Consider the following 22,536-nt stretch of genomic DNA (forward strand, 5'->3'; position numbering starts at 1 on the left):
TTGGGTGTAATTATTTATTAAAGAGCATTTACAACACTGTAAGTTTTATTTACGCCAAATATCACATCTTAGATATAGAGTTTCAATGAATGAAAATCAACAGTACAAGAATACATGAAGTAAATTTTGTAACATTTAAGACTGGCCTCACTTAAGCAACAAAATGCCAAATACTGTTACTACATCTTTAACCCCGACTTGAGCTTAGAAAATAAAAGGCCAGAAGAATAATCTACATTACATGAATGTGATAACACATTGTCTATCTCTAAACAGATAAAAGCATAATTTTTAAGTTTATCTACAACGACTTATTGGTTCAAACCTGCTCTTCCAATTAAGAAGAAAAAAATACACAACAAATTTTTAACTGGTAAAATCATTTCACAGCTATAAAGGATGCTAATGACACCACCCTCTACTAGCAAAGAACAAATATACAAATAGAGCTTTCCAACCTACCTAGTAACAATTTTTTTCCCAGAGTTCAGTGAAGTATGGGTTGGGGAGATAGGAGGTGAGTAGTATGAGAGGTGAGATAAGCCAGTCACTGATCAAACGTTAGCATACAAAACTTGACCAAACTATTCAAGTAAAAGGACAAAGGCCCCAGTGAAATATTTCAAATAATCCCCAAAAGTAAAAGGTAGAGATAATCCATGTTGCAAATGCCATTTTTGTCCTTAAGGGCCACATATGCCGACTCAGCCTCATGACTTAGACTCCCTCAGGGGATTCCACGTTACCCCGGTTCGCACTCTTTATCTGGGGGCTGCCTTATGCCAAGGAGCCTCCCTGCTGAGCTCCGCACACACGGAGGCCCCTGGCCCAGGCCCCACTCCTGCACAGAAATACCTACTCGTTGGAGAGTACACCTCTCTTACAGAGGCTGTAGCCAAAAATGCTAGAATGAGCTTCTTTAATCATGTTTTTTAAATCTTTTGTGACATTTTAGCAACTTGGGGCCTCCCTGACTGTGGAGAGACTGCTGGTCTGGTCTGGCTAGTTCTTAAAGACAACAAAGGACCCCCACGGAGCACACCTTTCATATGAAAACCAACCAATCCAGAGCCCCCACTCTCAGCTGCTTCCTCTATCTGGTTCTTACACTCCAGGAGGCAGTATTCCTCTGCCCTAATCACCCATGGTCAGCACCGCACTATAGCCAAGAGCCCCCTGACATTACCCAAACTAGCCAATCCTAAGATGTTCCCTTGCCCTGCCTGGCCTTTGCTGCAAAAACACTAAGGGCTCTCCCCCAAACTTTCCCAGTGCGCCTGCTTCTGCCTCCTGAGTGGCTCTGGTGCGTCTCCCTGTGACCTTTTGTGGTATGGCATTAGCTTTTCCATGTCACTCAGTCACCTCCAGAAATTAAAATCCTGTGAGTAGATTTTATCACAACTGGTGCAGCAAGAAGGGTGACTGGTTTTGACAAAGGAGCATGCCTCTTCACTGCTCCTGACTCACTAAGTAGCCCCCACCGCCAGCCGTGGGCACACCCGTACTCAGGCAGCTACCTTATGCTGACAAGGCGTTCCAGCCTAACTTGTAGGAGGACCTCAAAGGCGTGCATGTCTACAGTCCTCATTTACTCTTAGGGCTGTAGCCTAGGCTGATGGTAACCCATGTTCCCGACTTGGCACCTTGTGGGGTAAATAACTGGACCCAGGGCTCCCACATGATTCCCCACGCTGAGGGGTCATCTGGACTGATGACCCCTCAGGGACTAGGCTAACTGGCCGACACACAAGGCAGAGGCTTTTACCAACCAGGAGCGAGGAGTGACTTCCTCCAACGGATGGTGTTGGGATGTAAGCCGATTGACTAAGCCAGCAATGCCAAAGTCCGTTGGGGCTGCTCGCCTGAGTTACCTCCCTCCTCATTCTGTGAGCAACTGGTCCCATCACACAGATTCCAACTTCATCCAGACGATCTCTCTTTTAGAAAGTATCTCTGGCAGAAGTCCAAGCGTTAGCCCCTAGTACACTATAGGGATCCATTGTTGACATGATGCTGAGCGCCCTCCTCATGGAAACCACGGCCCCCAAAAGGCTTAAAAAGTTGCTTCAAGGGGCACCTGGGTGGTTCAGTTGGTTAAGCATCTGACTCTTGGTTTCGGCTCAGGTCATGATCTCAGGGTTGTGAGATCGAACCCTCCATCGGGCCACTAGGCGTGGAGCCTGCTTAAGATTCTCCCTCTCCCTCTGCCCTGCTCCTGCCCCCACTCACATTCTCTGTCTTTCTAAAAATGAGAAAAAGTTACTTCGAGGGCAGATCTCTTTGTTGTCACTTGCCTTTCTGCCATTGCAATGTGTCCCCAGACCCAATGCGATATAAGAAACTCCTTCCATGGAGACCAGTAGCTCTTTGTTCAAAGTAAATTCCATCTCAATAAAAAGAGAAGGAAAGGACAAGGTGGAGAAGTCATCTCTCCCTGCTCCTCCTAGGACCTGAGGAATGTTCTCAACTCATCCAAGATGACAAGTCTCCTGGCCAGTGTGTCTGGGCCCTCGTGAGTGCTGACGCCTATCAACACAAGACAAGCCTCCTTAAAACTATGTGGTCACACACTCAGGATGCTGCTGCCACTGCTCTCCTGGATGCAACAACAAATGATACCACGAAACTTCATATAACAAATTATGTAGAATAATTACATATGGAGCAAATATGTAAGACTTACATACTAAAAGATTTATATAACCAAGAGATTAAAAAAGTGTTCATTGGTTTTTGTGCCTCTACAACCTTAGATGTAGGTTCTAAATTAACTTGAACATTTTGCTAAAATGAGCCAGTGACAAAACATCCTAGACTTAATCAATACGGGGTGGGGGGAGGGTGGATTATAGTTTTTTATACCTGGGGATTCTGCTAAGTTTAGACACTGTAGCTCTTCTAATCTGAAAAAAAGTAACCAAATAGAAAACAGGAAAAAATGTAGGTATGCCTCACTGTAACTGTAGTTTTGTCTCAATTTCCTGTAGGGAGACTACCAACTCCCCTAAAATACCCCATGTACAGACACTCTAACGTAATGAATAAATTATAATTAACATAAGTCTTTGTCACTTACAAATTAGATTGATAAAAGTGAGACTCCATGATTCCCCCACCCAACACCGTTAAAATAGTTTACCTGGCCCAAAGTAAGTAAATAAGGTCCTTCAAGAATTAAAATTTATTCTATAAAACCTAATTCACAAAGGGGTGATTATCCCAGTTGCTTCGCCATTTTTGCAGCCCAAATTTGCCTGTTCTTAAACCCAGGGAACATAAAGGTCCTTCATGGTAGATTTCTGCCATCTTGCTGCTGTGGTCCCATGCATTAGGGCCCCAATACCCAATATCCAATAGTCTTAAAATTACTAATTCTATTCAATCAGTAACTGGTAAATATTTTGCTCTTAGAGGTTCGGCTAGTACACTCTGCTCAGTGCCTACTGCAACAGTCTCTCAGGCACACTTCGCCTTCACCTCAAAGGGACACACCTACCTTCTCCAGGCTCCCTGTGGGGTACCTCAGCAACTTCGCAGACAAGATCTTTGCTGCACCCATCCTCTCTGGGAGCACAGGCACGACATCACAATGATGCCATCCTTGCTCCAAGGAGACTCATCTGACACACTCACCAAGGACACACAAGTCCAACATCTTTCAGTACTTTTTGGGTTCTGATGACCACATGGTACTCATTTACAAGTCGTCCTTAATCTCACTGATGCTGCTACTTACAAATCAGCCCACTTACGTGGGCTCCCTCAAAAAAACCTCTGAAATCTGACCAAATTAACATCAATAGGCACTGCCCTCAGAGACTCTTTCACTCAAAAGATCTGGGCAATCTCCTCTCAGGTCACTGATGTGGCTATAAGTGGCCCAAAGGCTTTAGATGCAAGAAACTGACCCTCTCAGCCTCATGCTGTGTACCATTAAAACAACAAATGACTGGCCACGTACCAGACTCTCCTGAAAACAGAGGCTCTCCCAGACACTGGGCTGTATCTCTGTATCCAGATGCCCCCGGGTCAAGAAAGCAGCACCCCACAAGGTCCGCATGGGTACTGAGGCCTCCCTGGATATAGGATGGAGCCAAACTCGGGCTCTCTGACACAGTCCACCTACAGGAGGGGGTGGTCTCCCCTGTCCTCAGTCCCTTGCCAGATACTACTGTGCTAGAGGAGGTCACCCTCTCCAGACCCTTGGCTACCTGAGGAGCCCTTGGGATTAACTGAGTGAACAACAGTGAAAGTTCATAGACTATATGATTGGCATTGCCCACCTTCCTAGAAATGATGGAGAGCTCAGAGGAACATTGCAACTTTCTATCTCCTAGCCAGGATGTCCCTCTAATAAAGGATGGGAGCCCAAGGGTAGGCACATTTGGCCAAACTTTAAGGCAGTCCTCTTAGCACTGAATGTTCTCTGCTCAGCAAACAGCCCCATCGGCATACATATCACAACTGTTGCCACTGCCTAAGGGTTGTCCCTGTCAGGATAAAAATCTCTGGGAATCTTGTCCCTCACAGATCTCTAAAACACAAATCAAACTCACACATATATTAGGCCCACAACATAAGCCCTTGCCAGGACACTCCTTACTCCCGTGGAGGTTACAGGCATTATGAATAGTAACCAAGACACACATGTCACTTCTCAGAATATGCAATGCTAGGCTTTTGGAAAAGGTGTTCAACAGAACTTTCGTGTCTCTGGTAGGTCCCAGACAACGAGTTTAATTGAAAAATTAAACCCATCCCCAGGCCACGCCACAACAGTTCTGTGTTCCCTCTCTGGTTCCTGAGTTTGGAGCTTTGATCCAGCATAACTGGGGCCAAGCTGCTGTTACTCTGCCCCCTGCCCCCCGCCCCCTGGGGTCAGAGCTGGAACTTTGACACACTCTCCCCAGGATGTGCTGATGCTGTCCTCCGCCCCCCTGGGCCCAGGCCACTGCTGTACTCAGTCATCCTAGGGTCTGCATACCATGCTCCTGGGGCTCAAGTCATGCACAAGCCCCAGACCCAGGCCCTGGTTCCATGGGAGATCTGTAAATGCCAGTACCTCAGACGTGGGTGTCCCAGCTGCAGCAAGTGCATCTGTGCACAATGATGGTTCTGCATGCAACCCAGCCTTGGGCCACAGCTCCACTGAGGATCAGTGTACTGACTGGGTGCCAGGAGGGATGCTCTCAACTAGAACTTCCTTCCATGGGCAACAAAGGAGAACAGGAGAACCTCAGCAACCTTTACCACCAAGGACTGCAGTAGCCCTAGCCACCACTGCCACCGGCGAGCCCTCCACCAAAGATCCCCACAGCCTTTACTGACACCAACCTCATCTAACAGACCTGCATAGAGACCATGCCACTGTACTCTCCCCAGAACAAGAAATGCACCCTACTCAGCTAGTGCCCTCACAGCGCATGTTCAGGTAAAAAGCTTTCCCCATCAAAGCTAGTCTGAAAAGGTTGGAGGAGGTAAATTCTCCCTTAAATGCTCAGACATCAATATAAACCCACTAGAAACACAGGAAAAAAAGCAAGGATACATGACCTGACAAAAAGAACACAATAACTTTCAGGCAACTGACCCCAAAGAATTGGAACTCTGTGAGTTACCTGAAAAAGAATTCAAAATAATTATTTTAAGGAAGCTCAGTGAAAATCAAGAAAACACAAATCAATGAACTCAGGAAACTAATGCATGAATAATATAAAACCTTCAACAAAAAATTAGAAATCATAAAAAAGAACCACATAAAAATTCTAGAGGTGACAGATACAATAAATTAAATGAGAAATGCAACAGAGAGCTTCAATAGCAAGCTCAACTAGTTGAAGAAAGAATCTCTGAACCTAAAGACAGAGAATTGATATTATCCAATCAGAGGACAAAAAAAAAAAAAAGAGTGGAGGAAACCTATGTGCATTATGGGACACCAGCAAGCAAAAAATGTTCATACTGGGGCACCTGAGTGGCTCAGTCAGTTGAGCATCTGCCTTTGGCTCGGGTCATGATCCCGGGGTCCTAGGATCAAGCCCCACATCGGGCTCCCTGCTCAGCAGAGAGTCTGTTTCTCCCTCTCCCTCTGCTCCTCCTCCCCCCCCCCCGCCCAGTTTATACTCTCTCTCTCACTCACTCTCTTTCAAATAAATAAAATCTTTAAAAAAATATTCATATTATGAACGTCACAGAAGAAGAGACAAAGAGACAGAAAATCATTTAAAGAAATAATGGAAGAAAACTTCCCAAACTGGGAGAGAGATAGGAATCATCCAGGCATATGAAGCTCAAAGGTCCTCAAACAGATTCAACTTGGAGAGATCTTCACTGAGACACATTATAAGGAAACTCTTAAAACTCAAAGACAAAGATGGGACGCCTGGGTATTTCAGTCAGTTAAGCATCTGAGTATTGATTTTGGCTCAGGTCATGATCTCAGGGTTGTGAGATTGAGCCCCACATCAGACTCCATGCTCAACAAGGAGTTTCCTTGAGATTCTCTCTCCCAGGGTGCCTGGGTGGCTCAGTTGGTTAAGTATATGATTCATGATTTTGGCTCAGGTTATGATCTCATGGGTCCTGTGATCAAGCCCCACTTAGGGCTCCACATTCAGTGGGGAGTCTGCTTGAGATTCTCTCCCTTTGCCGACTTCTGTGTGAGCACTCTCTCTCTCTTTAAAATAAATAAATCTTAAAAAAAATATTCTCTCTCCCTCTCCCCCACATCTCTTGCTCTCCCTCCCTCCCTAAATAAATCAATAAATCAATAAACAAATCAAAGACAAAGAGAATTTTGAAAACAGCCAAAAAGAAAAAAGACTCATCACATACAGGGAAACCCCATAAGACTATCAGCAGATTTCTCTGTAGAAACCTTGCAGACCAGGAGAAAATGGGATGATATATTCAGAGTGCACTAAGAAAAAAACTGCCAACCAAGAATGCTTTGCCCAGCAAAGCTGTCCTGCAGAAAGGAAGGAGAAATAAAGACTTTCCCAAATACACAAAAACTGAGGGAATTCATCATCCTTAGACCTGCTTTACAAGAAATGCTAAAGGAATTCTTCAAACTAAAATTAAAGGATGCTAATTAGTAATTGAAAACATGTAAAATATAAAATTTACTGGTAAAGATAAATATATAGTCAAATTCAAAATACTCTAATGCTGCAATGATAGTGTGCAAATCATGAGAAAGACAATGGAAAAGATCAATGAAGAGTTGTTTTTTTTTAAAGATAAAATTGACAACCCATTAGCCAGTCTAAGAAAAAAGTGAGATGATTCAAATACACAATAAACAAAAGAGGAGACATCACAAATGATACCACAGAAATACAAAGGATCTTATGAGACTACTATGAGTATTTATGCCAACAAATGAGAGGACTTAGAAGAAATGGATAAATTCAAAGAAATACACAACTTACCAATACTGAATCATGAAGTAATAGAAAAGCTGAGCATGTCAATAACAAGCAAGGACACTAAATGAATAATCAAAAATTCTTAAAAGAAAAAGACTAGAACCAGATGGCTTCACTTACAAATTCTATCAATCATTTAAATAATACCAATCCTTCTCAAACCATCTCAAAAAATGGAAGAAGAGAGGACATTTCCAAACTTACTTTACAAGGCCATTATTACTCTGATACAAAACCAGGTAAGGACACTATAAGAAAAGAAAATTACAGACCAATAAATCTGATGAAGATAGATTCACAAAATCCTCAATTAAATACTAGTAAACCAAATTCAGAAGCACATGGAAAAGATTTACCCATGATTTACATGATTTTCATCAGGATCAAGAGGGATTTACCCCTGGGATGCAAGGAAGGTTCAACATATGCAAATCAACCAATGTGATACCCACAGAATGAAGGATCAAATGTATATGATCTTTTCAGTAATGCAGAAAAAGTATGTGACAAAATTTAACATCTTTTCATGATAAAAATTCAACAAATTAGGTGTAAAATGAATGTTTCTCAACATCATAAAGGCTATGTATGACAAGCCCACAGCTTACATCACACTTAACAGTGAAAAGTTAAAAGCCTTTCCTCTAAGATCATGAGCAAAAGAAGGATGCCCACATTCACCACTTTTATTACAGACAGTACTGGAAATCCTAGCCACATCAACTGAGCAAGAAAAAGAAATAAAAGGCATTCAAACTGGACAGGAAAAACTAAAATTATCTCTTATAAATAGAAAACCCCAAAGTTCCTACCAAAAAACTGTTAGAACTAATCAATGAATTCAGTAAGGTCCCAGGATACAAAACCAATTGCATTTCTATACACTAACAAAAAACTATCAGAAAGAGAAATTAAGAAAACAATCCCATTTACATCAAAAAAACTATAAAATACATAGAAATAAGTTTATCCCAGGAGATACAAGACCTGTACATTGAAAAATGTGAGACACTGATGAAAGAAATTGAAGACACAAATAAATGGAAAGGTATCTTATGTTCTTAGATTGGAAGAATTGATATTGTTACAGTGTGCATACTACCCAAAGTGATCTACAGATTCAGTGTGGTCCCTATCAAAATTCCAATGGTATTTTTCACAGAAATAGAAAAAAAATCCCCCAAATTCATATGGAAGCAAAAAAGACCCCAATAGCCAAAGCAATCTTGAGAAAGATGAATAAAGTTGACAGTATCATATTTCTGATTTCAAAGTATACTACAAAGTTACAGTAATTAAAATAGTGTCATACAGGCATAAAAAGTCACATAGACCAGTAGAACAGAACAGACAGCACCAAAATAAACCCATGTAGATATGGTCAAGTAAACTTGACAAGGGTTCCAAGAAAACAAACACAATGGGAAAAAGATAGCCTCTTCAATAAATGGTGTTGGGAAAACTGAATATCCAACAAAAGAATGAAACTGGACAGCTATCTTATACCTATGAAAATTAACTCAAAATAAATTAAAGACTTAAATGTAAGACCTGAAAACATAAAACGTCTAGAAGAAAATGAAGAGAAGAAACTCTTTGACATTGGTATTAGCAATGATTTCTTTTTGGATAAGATGTCCAAAGCACAGGCAAGGAAAGCTAAAATAAACAAGTAGGACCACATCAAACTAAAGTGCTTCTGTACAGCAAAGAAAATAATTAATAAATTGAAAAGACAGCCTATAGAATGGAGAAAAATATTTGTAAACCATATAGGAAATGAAATGAACTCACATAAGGAATGAAATTTGTATTTTGAACAAATATCTGCACTCCCATGTTCACTGCAACTTATTCACAATAGCCAAGATATGGAAACAACCTAAATGTGTTTCAGTGGGTGATTGGATAAAGAAAATCTGATACACACACATACACACACACACGCAGGAGTATTATTCTGCCTTAAAAAGAAGGAAATCGTGTCATTTGTGACAACAGGGATGAATTATGCTAAGTGAAATAAGCCAGACACAGAAAGACAAATACTGTATGGTATCACTATATACGGAACCTTAAAAAAAAGAAAAAAGCTGATTTGATAGAAATAAGGAATAGAATGGTGATTGCTAGGGGCTGGGGAGAAGGGGAAATGGGAGGATGTAGGTCAAAGGGTTCAAACTTTCAATTATAAAAGTTCCGAGGATTTAATGTATAGCACAGGGACTAGAGTTAATTATATAGTATTGTGTTCTTGAAAGCAGCTGAGAGTACATCTTAAACATTCTCATCACACACACTATGTGAAGTGACAGACGTATTAATTATCTCAATGTACATGTGTATCAAATCATGCTGTACACTCAGAATGTATGTAATTATATTTATCCATTTTTAATAAAGCTGGAAAAAATTTTTCTAATTGCACTTTCCTCTATTTAAAGGGGGTATGTGTTCAGATGGCTAACAGACACATGAAAAGATGCTCAAGATCACTCATCTCAGAGAAATACAAATCAAAAACCACAATGAGATACCATCTCAACCTGCCAGGATGGCTAAAATTAACAACACAAGAAACAATAAGTGTTGGTGAGGATGCAGAGAAAGGGAACCCTCTTGCACTGTTGGTGGGAATGCAAACTGGTGCAGCCACTCTGGAGAACAGTATGGAGGTTCCTCAAAATGTTAAAAATAGAGCTACCTTACAATCCAGCAATTGCACTACCAGGATTTACCCAAAGGATACAAAAATACAGATTCAAAGGGGTACATGCACCACAATGTTTATAGCAGCATTATCTACAATAGCCAAACTATGGAGAGAGCCCAAATGTCCATCGACTGATGAATGGATGAAAAAGAAGTGGGATACACACACACACACACACACACACTGGAATATTATTCAGCCATCAAAAAGAATGAAATCTTGTCATTTGCAATGACATGGATGGAGCTAGAGTGAATTATGTTAAGTGAAATAAGTCACTCAGAGCAAAACAAATACCATATGATTTCACTCATATGTGGAATTTAAGAAAGAAAACAGATGAATATATGGGAAGGGGGAAAAGAAAAGAGGAGAGAGGGAAACAAGCCATAAGAAACTCTTAACAACAAAGAACAAACTGAGGGTTGATGGAGGGAGGTAGGTAGGGGATAGGCTAGATGGGTGATGGGTACTAAGGAGGGCACTTGTGATGAGCACTGGGTATTGTACATAAGTGATAAATCACTGGATTCTACTCCAGAAACCAATACTGCACTGCATGTTAACTACCTAAAATTTAAATTAAAAAAATAAAGGGGGATATGTGCTTTCATGTATATTAAAAACTCATTATATGTTAGTCCCTTTAACAAGGTTTCCCCGTCTTTATACATTTTTCTATTTTGCCCCCATCCCACAAGGGCTAAAGGCCAGATTGAGGGCACATACTTTCTTGGGACCCATTAATCACAGACATTCCCACAGGCCAGGCAGCTGCTCAACTGATAAGGGACCCAAGTGAACCTAAACCAAAAATCAAAAACAAAATCTCTGCCAGGTGTAGCTGCCCACTGTTCTACTGACTGTTGGTCTTATTACTGCTGGTCTGGTTGCTTTCACTGGTTTGCAAACACTTCAAGTAAATCACTGTTTCAAGCAAACATAGCAAACATTGAGACCCACATCAACCTGAGTGGGTACCCACTTAAAATGAATACCTCATGTCCCACTCCCTAGACAACATCACTCTGGCCCAGAAGCTCATTGCTCAGATGACATCTCCCAGACCACGAGCTTGCGACTGGAGACAACTCTATTTTGGACACTAGAATTTATGCCCATAGACTGCCTTTGTTAAGTCACGAATTGGACACAGGACGTTTTTACTTCTCTTCCTTAAATATTAGGGATTCTATTATGTTTCTGAGCTTGCTGCCTGTTTAGCACATTACCCTGGTATATTCCTTGCTCTCTGCCAAAACACATACCCCTACACTCCCATGCCTGAAGTGAAATCTGATGGAGGTTACTATCTGTAAAGTATTCCAAAAATGAATGGTGATTATTACTTTCCCCAGGAAGCACCTGCCTTCTCTCAGTCAACCCAAGTCTCTGGGAGAGCACCACTCACTCACTCTCCTTCTCCTACTGCCCTTTCCAGCTTTCCACCAGAACCTCCTACCCCATGTCTCTAGTCATAACACTCCTTTCCCTTGGTTACATACACTTACTGCTTAATCGTTAATGTATTTATTAAATTATCATACGCTCCAATAGCATAACTGCTGGACCTGCCATCTTGACTCGAGAAAGAGATCAAGATATTATCACACTCATACTTTTCATACACTTTACAACTCTGCTAAGACATTGTTGAAGACCACCCACCCCCAAGACTCCAGATCTATGATCTTGGCTAATACACATAAATGGGAACCGTAGTTATGGGCCGGCCTCAGGGACTCCTTACACCTCTGCCTGTGCTGCTCCTTTCTACTCTTATAATATAACACTTTGGAGGACATTAGGGGAAGGAAGGGAAAACTGAAGGCGGGGAAATCGGAGGGGGAGACGAACCATGAGAGACTATGGACTCCAAGAAACAATCTGAGGGTTTCAGAGGGGGTGGGGGGATGGGTTAGACCAGTGATGGGTATTAAGGAGGGCACCTGTTGCAACAAGCACTGGGTGTTATACGCAAACAATGAATCATGGAACACTACATCAAAAATTAATGAAGTGCTGTATGGTGACTAACATAACATAGTAAAAAAAAAACTTTTGGTGCTGTTCAAGGTAACGTATGCCTTACTCTTTAATGTCTCCATTATTATCACTCCAAAGTTTCCTTAATGTGATGTCAAAACATCAGAGGACAATCATATTAATCATGTGTTAAAAAAGACTTTATGATATTTTGACATCTTGGGGGTCTCACTGGTTGGTGAGACTGCCCGCCCTAGGCTGGTCAGTCAGAGGCTGCAAAGGGCCCATGAGGAAGCATAACTTTCATATGAGAACCAACCAATCCAGAGCCCACACTCTGAGCCACCTCCTTTGTCTGGCTCTTAACAGTCCACAAGAAAAAGAGTCCTCGGCCTTACTCACCCAGGGCTCAATACCAGACAAGAAGATCCCACCCATATAGCCCAAAACCCACCACCACCCAAACTAGACAATCCCAAGCTGTTTCCCCTGCCCTGCCTGGTGTTTCCCACAGAAACACAATAAAGGCTCTCCCCCACACTCCTGCTTCTGCCTTCTGGCTCTGGTGCTTCCCCATGCGGCCCTGACTGCATGCCTCTCATTTCTAGTGGAAATATGAGTAACAATAAATTTTTCTTTCAGTGGCATGGACCTCTCTGCATTGTCACCCAGCCACTTAGAAATTAAGTCTTGGGCACAAATCAGAGCTATGTCCCCAACTAGTCTATCTGCAGTGGTGGCAAATGAATTTCTTCAATAGTTTATGCTACTGCAATATTCTAATACTCAATATGCTAATATTCACCTAAAAGCAGATCCACTACTAAAAGCTACCTGACAGGATTCAGCAGACTAGGTAATTTTTTTTTAGCCGTTCAGAGGCTGAAGTTAAGGGGAGGAGTTGCAAAGGTGGAAATACCTCCTATGATTCAGAAAGCAATGGCTCAGAATGAAGCATTAGCCCCATTTGGGACGAGGTGATACTGGGCAACAATCAGTGTTCAATTTTTTCCATATGGCTGGCACAGCTCACCCTACTCATTCAGATCTAGCCTCCCTGGCTTTTTAGTTTCCATGAGTCACAGAATCAGAACAGGGTCTTCTCATAGGAGCAGAGCTACAGAGAAAGAGCTTCTTTCTGCAAGCTGCCACTGCTATCCATGTTGAGAATGGGAGATGGGGACCTTTCTACCCTATTCCATGGGGGTATTTAGGAAAAATAAAACCTTATGCCTTAAACAAACAAAACTCACCCACATTTATTTTCCCTCCTAATGCTCCATCTTTCTTTTTCGTATCTGTCACATTATTTGATAGATAGCATCTAAATTTTAAAGAGTGGTACCTATCAAAATAATTTAACATAAAAGGGGAAAGGAAGAAGAAACAGATGAGTACTTTTTAAAAGCAATTTAAAAATCATAATGACTTCTATGTAATACAGCTAGTCCAGGCAATGGAGTATTTTTGTGATTATAACAACTACCAATTTTCAAATAATTTTACGACAAAATGATACTATCATAGTTCATGGTAATTCTACCATCTATAATTTTGTTCTTTGATGATTCAAAAGTCCTGTAGTAAGACTTGATATATGTTAATAGTTGAGATACAACTTACTAAACAGTTTTGGTGCTTTTTGGTTTGGGAGATGGTGGGGGGTGATGCTTAAGAGAAGAAAGGACATCTTTGTGGTTATAAAGATGGGATAACACTCCAAAAGTTGGCACATGAATTGGTTATGAACCACTTATGTGGTTGCATGGAAAAATCTTAAAATCTTACATTTTTTTAAAATTTGGAACTTTAGGGCGCCTGGGTGGCTCAGTTGGTTAAGCGACTGCCTTCGGCTCAGGTCATGATCCTGGAGTCCCAGGATCGAGTCCCGCATCGGGCTCCCTGCTCGGCAGGGAGTCTGTTTCTCCCTCTCCCACTCCCCGTTTGTGTTCCCTCTCTCGCTGTGTCTTTCTCTGTCAAATAAATAAATAAAATCTTAAAAAAAAAAATTGGAACTTTAAAAAGTATTCTAACTTTCAATTTTGAAGATGAGGACACATAGGGAATGTGATATCCTAAAAATCTCATGAGCTTTCAGAACACTGCCCATCAGGATATCAGTTGTATTTCAGAGATGTAGGCAGGGATGGAATTATGAGTCAAGCCACTTAGGAGAGTGAAATGGAAAAACGCCTAACAGAGTGTACAGAATGTACTTCAAGTACTATACTTAAAGAAGAAAAATTACTACCCCCCACACTGTTATTATTACCCTAAGTAGATTCTGTTTTTATTCTGATGTAACTAGACCATTAGTGTTGGAACATTTTCAGTAAAATTAAACTTGATTGTTCTGATTCTGAATGAGACCTTATTTTCTGAGAAATATTAGAAATGACATCTCCATGATAGAAAAGAGGTATGCGGGGGTGGAGCTGTTCCACTGCATTAGCTAAATTTGTAGCAAACTGGAGTTTAGGTTTCCTTAAGTTTGTAAAAGTAAGCTTCCTTCATAATATGACTTGAGATATTATTTCCCTGGTCCAACTTCCTGATAAAGAATGACATCTAAGGGGCTCCTGGGTGGCTCAGTCAGTGAAGCATCTGCCTTCAGTTCAGGTGATGATCCTGGGGTCCTGGGATCAAGTCCCATGTCGGGCTCTCTGCTAAGTGGGGAGTCTGCTTCTCCCTCTCCCTCCCTGCCCCACACCCTGCTTGTGCTCTCTCAAGCGTGTGCTCTCTTTTTCTCTAATAAACAAATAAAATCTTAAAAGAAAAAAAAAAAAAGAATATCATCTAAGTGCTCAGGAAGTGCCCATCTGATCCTGCTCTGCTCTAGGCAGAGGTGAGATGCTGGACAGAGCCTGAAGTGGTCACAGTCCATTCCCTTGGGTGTCAAAAGATAAAGACAACAGAAACTTTTGCTGTTCTATCTACATCACTACTGCCAAACAGGCTTTTACACAAGAACACTTGGAACGAGCTGAAAACTCAGAAGAAGGCAGACAGAATCAGGAAAAGATAAGTTAGTGGTTCTGGTCAGAGATCCGTTCCAGTAATGACATTTCAGGAGTAAGGCTGAGAAAGCAACAACATCTGATGTACAGGACAAGCCCTGGTACTCTGAGCACAGGGACTTAACTTCAGGAAGGCTCCTGGGGAAATTGTGATCACACTGTGGTTATTTTACATACTCTCAGACGGAAACAGCAATGATATGGTTTTAAGGTAGGAAAAATTCTCCAAAAGAGAAAGAAAGAGAATGGTCAGTGCATACCCATTTCCATGAACCATTCCCGAGAAAGGTCCTCTGGCATACTAGACAGAGTTTTGTTTTCTTTTAGATGATCAGATTAAGATACAATGCCTAAGAAGGTTAGATACTATCATTAACACATGAATCAATAAAATATTTTAGAAATCATTTGGCAAAACTGCCTTTAAACCATGTTCAAGATGAGATTTGAGATTTGCAGGAAGTGAGGCACTAGAAACATCTGATTGGAAATACTTTCACATTTTCACTTTATGACTAAGTTACATAAGAATAGTATTTTCTCACTCCCATAATGAAACTGAGCTTTAGCTATTGAAAACTTCTACAATTAAAATGAAACACAATTATAAAGTCTTTCTAATAAAATGCTTGATGGATTGATAAACAACCAACTTTTGACATTATGAAATATATTTGTTAAAACTCAAATGTCGTACACCTTGAATGAATAAAGCAAAACTTACAGCTGTGATTTATTCCCTGGCCTTGTTCTCATCATCTTTCCATTCTATCTACAGCATAGACCAAGAAGCCAACTCAATGCACCAGCTGGTTAGACCAGTGAGAACAATTCAGTATCTCAGGTTCAAATGGTTATTCCAATTAATACTACCAACATGCATCCGAGGCTGAAGTTGTCATGTATTGTTCTTTAATAGATAACACCAGGTCTGATCACTTCTAAAACCTCTTTTCAAAAGACACAAAGAAAAGTTTTAGGTTGAACATGGAGGAAAAACTTGCCGACTACTTACATCCCATCCCCACCTCCTCCTTCTTGCATATTGTCCTGGTATGTTTTCCTGGAATAGATAGATGCCCATTCCATAGCATGTCTTCATATATGAGTGGATGGATGGTGAACTCAAATTACGGATGGGCCTAATTTCCAATGCAAATCCTAGTAGCAAGAGGACAATTTCCTAAATGCTTGATACCCACCAAATAATGAGACAGGGTTACGTTTTCAAGGAGTTTTTTGCACTAGTTTGGTTGTATGTTGACATCCCAATGCATGTAGGGTTTTAGCTAACTGTTGCTCACTCTTTCTGGAGTGTGTAGGAATATATGTCCTCAAGTCACCTATACTGGCCTCAGATTTTTCTCTATCCAGGGTACACTTTGTGTATTCTGACGTTCATTTGATTACAACGTGCAATGTACAATATCTGAACTACCGCAGGACACAAAACACAGTGCTATCCGGCAGCTACAGCTTCTTGGGTGACCTGCGCTGGACCACAATTTGATTCCTCAACTTCACAGACAACTTTACAGTGACACACAAAGCCTAAGCACATCTTCAGTTAGCCTGCGCTCTGAGGAATCTGCTTCCAGATAAAAATGTGGTTTCCCCCTTTCTGTCTAGCCACCAAAGCATGCTGTTTCCATCTGGTGCAGGAAGACACTTCACTGGGGAGAGGGTCCTTCTTTCTTGCAAAACCTAAACCACTCGTCAACTATCTGTGGTGTTCCCTGCTGTCACTGAACTACACCCTAGAGCCTCTGCTTCAGAGAGATTCTCTTAGGTTCTTTTCCAACCAGGGGCTCCATTCAAACTTCAGGCTAATCTTGCACAGAGTCAGGTTCCGCGAGGCACAGACTTCTAACATTTGAATAGGGGTCAGTGTTGGCTAAGTGTTCCATTTTGTAACCTATCAACGAGCGTTTTACAAAGCATGATTTATGGGAGGATACTCTCCACGCCTAGCACTCCTCACAAAAGTACAAGGGCTTCCAGAAACCTTGACAGAGAGAGAAAATTAATTATTTCTCTCCCTGCTATTAACCAGCTCCTGCCGACTATTCATCTTACGCGTGATGATGACTAATATTCGCCGAATGGCAAGCAGACGCTCTTTAAGGGAGATCATGCCAAGAATAGCCAGCTGAGCCTTGCGTTCCAATGGCAACACCGCCAGGATCCACCAGGACCACGCGGGGCCACTAGGGTTACTCTGCAAAAGAAATGAAAGCAAATCAAAATTATCACCTAAAATACAAGTCTCTTCCCCTGATACTGTCCTTCTGTTGCACCAACAAGGCAGAAGCGAGAATTAAATGTTACCTTCTATTTTAGGTCTACTTCCCATCCATTCAGCCCTTGACATACAAAGTTTGCTTTCCTACTACACATTTAAATGTGGAAGAACTCACAAAACAAAGAGCTTGCAAAGAGGAGCATCTTCCACAGGGAAATTTCATGAATTACCTGTTTCTGTTCTCTCAAAGCTTTAGTAGGGAGTATATAGCTATCGGATGAAAGGACCATAATTTTTACCTCTATTTCCAGTGTTCTGTGTTATTGTTTTTTAGTTTTAAATATACCATAAAAACTCAATATTAGGAAGGCTAAACTTATGTGTACAAGTTTGAGTATTATAATAAAGCTTTTAATAGCTATGTGATGGATGTGCACACATAGATGAAATATCTATATATGAATTATTTTTAATTATACATATGGGAATCACCATGAATTAACTGTATAAGAATTATTATGCTAACTGATAGCCTTTATTTCACATACCCAAACACACACTTCTGGATTGAGCTCTAAGCAAAGCTGGTCATAAAGTTGTTCTTGGTATTCCTGGCATTAAGAACCAAGACAACCAGGCTTCCCAGCTTCCTGTCCTGGATTCTCCTCCAATCCCACCCCAAAGGTATACAGAATCCCACCTGGGAACTAGAGAGGGTAGACTCTGGTGTCAACTTAGTTTAGGATGAGGAAGATTATACTGAAAGATCGGGAGGATTACATTTGAGACAATTTTTGGCTTACAGGAGGTCTTGAGTTTGGAGAAGACATGGCGGGGGGAGGCGTGGAAGTCAGAAATCCTCAAGAGATAGGAAAAGAACATAAAAATGAATGGGAGGGGCGCCTGGGTGGCTCAGTTGTTAAGCATCTGCCTTCAGCTCAGGTCATGATCCCAGGGTCCTGGGATCAAGCCCCATATCGGACTCCCTGCTCCGCGGGAAGCCTGCTTCTCCCTCTCCCACTCCTTGTGTTCCCTCTCTCGCTGTATCTCTCTGTCAAATAAATAAAATCTTTGAAGGAAAAAAAAAATGAATGGGAAAAGTACAAAGGACATTTCATCTTCCCCCAAACCTTCTGAGAGCTGGTCCCCCAGCCCCACTCTCTCCACAAGAAAGATGAGCATGTACAGTAAAAGGAACTACATACTCTCAGCCACAAGCCTAAACCATCCCTGCCTTCCCTGTCACCCAGAGAAGGAGGAGAGGATTCATTTGCACTTAGAACTGCTTCACAGCCTGAAGCCAGGCATTGCTTGAAAAGCCAGCTTCACGGAAAGCATGCTTGCAGAGCACCAGAGAAAGCTGGGCTGGATAGAAGGCAGGAAGGCTTCTAATTTAACGAGAGTTTGATTTTCTCTTCATTTATTCAACACCTGTTTATTAGGTACAAGGCAATATTATGTGCAAAACACGGAGTGTTCATGCCAATATACAGGATTATTACTCTCTAAATTGTAAGATTTAAACAAATGATTTAAATAGTTGGGAGAAGAAATAAAAGTACCAAAGCTGACAGGCAATCAGAATAAATTCTTTTTTGATAGAAAAGAAATTACCTTTATGCAGTACTAATCAGAAAGCATTGACTGTTTTGCTCCAAAAGGCACATGTTACTATATTAGGTGCTTCTTTGTGCTGTTGATAAATGAATTGGTTCGTAAGTGATCATGATGGAGTATATTGCATAATACTGCCTAATTTTCCTTCAGGATAATATGTCTTAGCACATTATATAGCAGCAGATAATAGCATTATAAAAGAAATAAGGAGACTATACCTGAGGCTCAGATTCTCTGTCTGGCATTAACCCAAAATGGCTTAAAATTTGTTCCTTCATGTGATCCTGAAGTGAAGTAAACCAGGAAACCGACTGTTGATAAACTGAATCATGAAGACTGGTAAGTTCCTCATATGCTGGACCTTCCACCTGATCAAGGAAAAAGGGACCACCATTTCAACAACTCATTATTACACATGAAATGCAGCGACATCTGCCGCATTTGCTAAGTGGATTCGTGGCATTTATTTCTTAGATAATTGATTCGTGTTTTAAAAACCTATATTGTGCTCAACATACAGATCTGTACTTTTCTTATACAGTGAAGATCTATCTACCCTGTCTTTCTATAACATCCTGATTTTTCTCTTAACAATATAAACATATCCCATGTTACTATGAGTAATTTTCAATGGCTACATACAATCCTCTATTTGAGAATTCACTCCACCATTCAGATAAGATATATTTAAAAATAACACAGCAATATAAATATTTATACAAAAGTAGGGGGGGTTGTTTTATTTTTGTTGTCGGTGGTGAGAGAAGGGGCCGTCATTCCCTCAGGATAGTTTCCTAGAAGTAGAATTGCCAAGTCAAAGAGTGAGACATTTAAAATATTGTATTCCATATCACCAAACTATATTCCAAAAGACATGTTACAGCTACCACACTTCTCTGCATTAGCCTTACACAGCCTTACACAGCCTGATGCTTTAGATTTACCATGCTTTGCTTCTGGCTGCCTATCTCACTGCCAAGTCATTCATTTTAAGTATGTCCCAGTCCTACTCAGGAACACCTAAGTGGGAAAAGCACTGGGCAGGGGACAAAGTGACCCCGGTGTGTTCTGGCTTCACTGCTGATTCTCATGAGCCAGTCACACAGCCTCCTGAGGGTAGGGGTTTTTCATCTACACAGTGGGAATAACCCATTCAGGTCCTTTCTGGTTATAAAATTCCAGTATCTCTAAAAACTAGGGTAAACTGAGGAATTAGATTATCATGCATACAACCATTCTCAACTTGACTTATACAAATTAAACATTCTACGTAGTAGAGGATTTTCTTTTAAAAAAAAAAAACCACCAAAATTATTTCATGTTGTAGCTATGTAAGCTCTCATTTTACATACATAGACCACTAAAAATCACCATCCACGTCAGTAACCCTCTCCTCAGATTTGTTACTAGGGCAGCAGAGGGACCCCGAAAACAATCACACTCGGTCACATCCTTTAAACCCCACTCTCCGGTCCTGTGGCGTTAGGGTTGACTCGCTGTGCTTGGCTCCCCTGCACTGCGAGCCCCTGTGCTCAGGATGACCAGAACCAGCAGCTGGAAAAGGGATGGTGCTGGTGCTGTGGGTGTGGCTCTTCTCGTGGGCATCATGAATGTACATCACGGTCCCCAAAGTGACTTCCAGTGTGATGTCAGACAGCTAAAGACTCTCACTTTCCATGTTTCTAAATGTGAACCAAAGAATTCAAAAGAGGGATACAGTAATTCCAAGGATTTCCTCTTTCTAGATGGTTGTAATGTTTTTCTGCAGGATAATTTACATACAGAAAATGCATCAGTCTTAATGATTGGCTCAGAGTATTGTCAGCCGTACACACCAGTGGGATCATGATCCTCAATAGGACAGGGGGCATTTCCATCACCCACAATGGCCCTCCCTCTACCCCCAGCCAGTCTCTGCCCTCCAACACCAGAGACAAGTGATGCCTGGTCTTGGAATTTATAAATGGAGCCACACAGCATGTGTGGTTATGTGTCTGGCTTCCCTGGCTTAGCATCACGTTGAGAGATGTATTTGTTGAGAGACCTAGGAGATTCTTCCACGTTGTTCTGTGTGTCAGCAGTTCCTTCATTTTTATTGCCAAGTAGTATTCCACTATATAAATATACTACAGTTTGTTTATCCATTCCTCTGCTGATGAGCATCTGCACTATTTCTTGGTTTTGGCAATTAATGAATAAGACTGCTAGGGACATCTTTGTACCCATCTTTCTGAGAATCCCTTCAAAACATTTTGTTAATCTGTCAAGATATGGGTTCTGATATTTCTATTAGACATATCAGTATTTCTGAAGGGGTAAGAAATCCAAACCTTTTACACTGAGCTTTAGAAGGTATTTTTAAGCACTGTTTTTTATATTATATCTCATTCTGAACTAATACCAGCATCCAGAACAGGGATGGACTACCACTCACAAGTCAAATCCTGTTCATTGCATATGTTTATGTAAATAGCATTTTATTGGAAACGGGTCATGCCACCTCATTTACAGTCTACAGCTGCTTCTGTGCTAGAATAGCAGAGCTGAGTCGTTGCAACAGAGACTGCATGACCTGGAAAGTCTATAGTACTGACCGTATGGCCCTCTGCAGGAAAGGTTTGCCAACTCCTGAGCTGGAACACTGAGACAACAAATCACAAAGGCATTTCGCAATGTGCAACAGTAAGGTAATTTTTTTGAGGAGGAGATGTGTCCACCAGCCCAACTCAGGTGAAAAATCCACTGAGGTAATAAATCGGGGAGGATATAAGTAATCTTGTCAGTAAAAATCCAACCAAGTTTTTCCACAGCACAGAGGGAAACAAGGTGACTGACCTCTAAACACGCAGCAGTAAAATAAACCTCACCTTTTCATCTTCGAGATATTCAATGTCGGCTGTGTTATAGCCATCTCTGTGACGGTGACTCAGAACTCTGAACCGACTAATCCCAATGGCATCCACAACCGAACTCCCATCAGGAAACGTTCTGACGTCCTTAATCTCCAGCATGCAGCCGTACTCTGAAATTCTGACAGGACAGTCGGGAGAAATGACCACGATTTTAAAAATGCAGAAGATCCAAACAAAACTAATGGTGTCTCCACATGGGAATAGCAAGCTTATTTTCTCTAAGAGACACCTGCAGATGATTCCTTCTGTTAAATGCAAAACATACGGGTTTGCTAGGGCTGCAGTGGTTCAAATAAGCTAGTGCTTTGGAAGGACCTGAGAGGTCCCCTTGGTCAGGGCACCGGCAGGGGGTACAGAGAGCACACGGTATGTCCAGAGGCCGCCATGCCACTCACAGATTCTGCTCCCTCCTTCCCCATTTCCACTGATGCCGGCCAGCTCTGTCCTTCCCAACAAACCGCTATGGAAAGTCATCTACAGTCACTGCCTTCATCTCCTGCTCCCCAGCAGATCTCCATACCCCACCATTCCACTGAAATGACCCCACTGGAAGTCACACATGACTCTGGCATGAGCCTGCTGATCTGTCACTGACCCAACACCCTCTGCTGCTCTCTGT

The 22,536-nt window shown here is 41.5% G+C and overlaps 1 protein-coding gene across 1 annotated transcript in view; it reads right to left on the reverse strand.

Moving 5' to 3' along the window:
- Nucleotides 1-27: 27 nt before the first annotated feature.
- The window catches only part of LONRF2 (LON peptidase N-terminal domain and ring finger 2), a 54,358-nt gene continuing 31,849 nt past the window's right edge, over nucleotides 28-22,536 (reverse strand). The window contains exons 10-12 of the mRNA XM_045885177.3: nucleotides 21,873-22,035; nucleotides 19,224-19,373; nucleotides 28-17,364 (exon numbers count right to left, since the gene is read on the reverse strand). Of these exons, the coding sequence (XP_045741133.1) occupies nucleotides 17,170-17,364; nucleotides 19,224-19,373; nucleotides 21,873-22,035 (508 nt within the window). The 3' untranslated portion in view covers nucleotides 28-17,169. The remainder of the gene's footprint in view (nucleotides 17,365-19,223; nucleotides 19,374-21,872; nucleotides 22,036-22,536) is intronic.

Source organism: Mirounga angustirostris, unplaced genomic scaffold, assembly GCF_029215605.1.
Source record: "Mirounga angustirostris isolate CCGP_5_RB_7025 unplaced genomic scaffold, mMirAng1.0.hap1 SCAF_10, whole genome shotgun sequence".
Classification (NCBI taxonomy): Eukaryota; Metazoa; Chordata; class Mammalia; order Carnivora; family Phocidae; genus Mirounga; species Mirounga angustirostris.